Source organism: Cyprinodon variegatus, unplaced genomic scaffold (genome assembly GCF_000732505.1).
Source record: "Cyprinodon variegatus isolate N-32 unplaced genomic scaffold, C_variegatus-1.0 Scaffold1119, whole genome shotgun sequence".
Classification (NCBI taxonomy): domain Eukaryota; kingdom Metazoa; phylum Chordata; class Actinopteri; order Cyprinodontiformes; family Cyprinodontidae; genus Cyprinodon; species Cyprinodon variegatus.
In genome coordinates this window covers 24,405-27,267 of record NW_015151572.1, presented here as the reverse complement: position 1 = coordinate 27,267, position 2,863 = coordinate 24,405, and the positions used below count along the sequence as shown (strand labels likewise).

Here is a 2,863-nt window from a genome sequence, read left to right as displayed (position 1 = left end):
TGCAGTCTGGACGTTAGATGTCGCTGAAAATTACACACTGTAGCTTTAAGGAGGAGCCAGACGATCCTGTGAAAGGAGAGTTAAAGGTTCCTAAGGATGATCCAGTTCCTGCTCCGGATCTTTTATTTCATTTGATTCCAGTCACCACAGCTTCTACTTCCGCTGTAGTTCAGAGAACCTTTTTAACAGAAACATTTCCTGTTATTATAGATTATCACTGAAATCAGGTTTAGCTTTTTTGATCCCTATCATCCCCTTACAAATGGAGTCCCCCCCCAACCGGTCCAGAAGCACTAGATCTATATCCAGCCATTCAGCATAGATCCTGCTACATGGCTGTACATCTTATTCTGCCATTTGACCAATTAGATGAGCCCCTGAAGGATATATTACCTACTGGTAATTAAGCTGGGAAAAAAATGTTAACAAGTCAAGAAAAAAAGATAAAAAGCTAATATAAAAGTTCAAAAAGTTAATAAGCCTAGTTAACAATTCTATTTAGGTTTATAAACTAAAAAATGTCAGTGCCAGTATTAATGCCTCTAAAGTTATGCTGGTGTAAAAAAAAAAATTTCTTTCATTCTCAGGGTTTTTCATGAATTTCTTCTAGAAGCACTTTAGATATTTTTCTTAATTTATTCGGGCAAGTTGGCGTTTCTTTTTATTACATTGACATTCATTTTTGCCATCAGAATATCCTAATTTCTAGAATGTTTAAAAAGGTAATAAGGTATTTTCCTGGATTCCAATGAAACTATTGACTTGGCAAATTTTCAAAGTATTTCACTGAGTGAAATTAAAATTTCTTGAAAACTTTTTTTAAATTAAGTGTATTTCCCCTTAATTTATGCAGGTAAATGAGATAGTTTGCCAATAGAATGAGTATTTTTACTCTTAAAATAAGATAATTAGATAATATACACTCGAAATCAGAAAATGCAATTTTGTTTTCTTATTTTAAATGTTAATTTTCTTGTTCCATTGGCAAAGTGTCTTTTACCTCCGCAATCCAAGAATAAATGCACTGTGCAAATATTTCCTCCTAGCACACTGCTCACTAAAACCTTTGTGGAACAAACGAGCTTCAACTTATTCAGTCCAGATTAGCTTGAATTATAGTGAAGATGTGGATCTATAAAGTCTGAGGGTTCTTCCAGAGTTTCTAATGGGCTTTATGGTGTTTTGCAGAGTTTGTTTTGGTGAAAATTTGTAGTTTGGCTAAATTTTTTTTTTATTTTTTATTTTATTAATCACATATAAATTAGACATGGTGACATTTAAAATAGTGATTCTACCTGAAAAATATTCCTCAATGCCTTTCTGTCACAGAAATACAAACAATTATATTTCCAATTTATAGTTTTGGAGCTGAACTTGATTAGATTCACAGATGGAATTTCAGGCTGAATTTGCTCTTAAGGCTCTCAGGGCTTAAGGGGTTAATTAAAGAAATTCTGTCTTATTTCTAGATAGTTTTTTTGCAGTGTGGTGTCTGTGCTAAGCGTGGCTCATACTGCCCCCTGGTGGATGCGCTCACTGCCTGCAGTCACTGACACCTGGTTGGATCAGAGATCAGAACCAAAAGAAAAAGAAATGCAACGGAAAAAAAAGAGTTTATTTAATGACTTATGATTAGATGAAATATTGAATCTCAATAATTCCTTAAAACATATTATATGTTTAACTAAATGCTTCTGAAGTAGCTGTGGGCCGATATGATGGCATTTTATTCTGATAACAGAGCAGCCGTTCCTCCTGATGGAGATTAAACGCCAACCACTGAGCCCAGTGTGGCATCAGTTGTCCTCCATGTCAGCGGTTCTGGTTCTGCTGGAGGTCCGTTACTCTTGCTGCATGCTGTGAGGGACTGCTGTAGAGTCAGTCTTCAGCCCTGCTGATCAGGAGGAAAGAATCCTGGGTTAATCTGACCGGATTAGATGAAAAACAACCTTTCTGTGTTTTCAGGTGACGGCCATGATGGTGGCCAACAGCCACAACCTGATAGTGACGGTGAAACCAGTCAACCAGAGGAACAACATTGCTCCTCGAGGGAGTAAAAACTCCATGGGTCACTCTGGTTCTGTGGGCTCCGGCGGCTCCATTGGCTCTGCTCTGTCACATGACTCCCCAAGCCCCGCCTCTCAGAGCAACCCCATCACTGCAAGGTAGGACCCGAGCACAGGGTGGCTCTGACAGCCCCAAACCGCCATCATGTTCTATCAGCTGTGGATCTAGGACATTTTTCTAGATATCATTTCATCTTCTAATCACAAAACAATGATAATTTTCCTTTCTATAAATCCCCTGTACTGTAAGGTGTGTGGGTTTCCTCAGTAATCTAACATTTTCCACACCTGAAGGAGCTGAAATGAGTCATTTTTAAATGATCAGTCTAAATAAAGCAGGTTTTAGCTGCTGGAATCCAGAAATACAGTTGATGCTTTCTGTTCCCTTCAAACGTTAACAGGAAACAGAAACCAGGGCTACCTTCACTCTGCAGGCCTTAATGCTTGATTCAGATTCTTCTGCGTGATCGTTCACATTTTCAAATAAATGCGACTTGTATGTGATCTCCAGTGTGAGCCGTATTGATGCAGCTTAAGTGTCCCGCCTGCGCAGCACAGGACGCCATGACGTCACAAGTAGCCAGCGTGTTTACGGAAGTTAACATAGATGGTAGTTTGTACTGAGTATAGTTGAGTATTGATACCCAGCTTAATCTGTCTATAAATCCAGATGAAGCTAACCCATTACATAGATTACAGGCATGTCTGAAGACAGAAAAAAACCTTCTGAATGCAGACAAAACAGAAGTTATAGTCTTTGGACCAGAGTCTTTGATAATAAGCTGATTAGTCAGTCA

General features: G+C 38.4%; 1 protein-coding gene across 1 annotated transcript in view; it reads left to right on the top strand.

Annotated features, from left to right (window-relative positions):
- Positions 1-2,169, top strand: part of LOC107101591 (partitioning defective 6 homolog alpha-like) — a 70,355-nt gene extending 68,186 nt beyond the window's left edge. Inside the window, exon 7 of the mRNA XM_015400571.1 lies at positions 1,966-2,169. Within this exon, the coding sequence (XP_015256057.1) occupies positions 1,966-2,169 (204 nt within the window). The remainder of the gene's footprint in view (positions 1-1,965) is intronic.
- Positions 2,170-2,863: the final 694 nt, after the last annotated feature.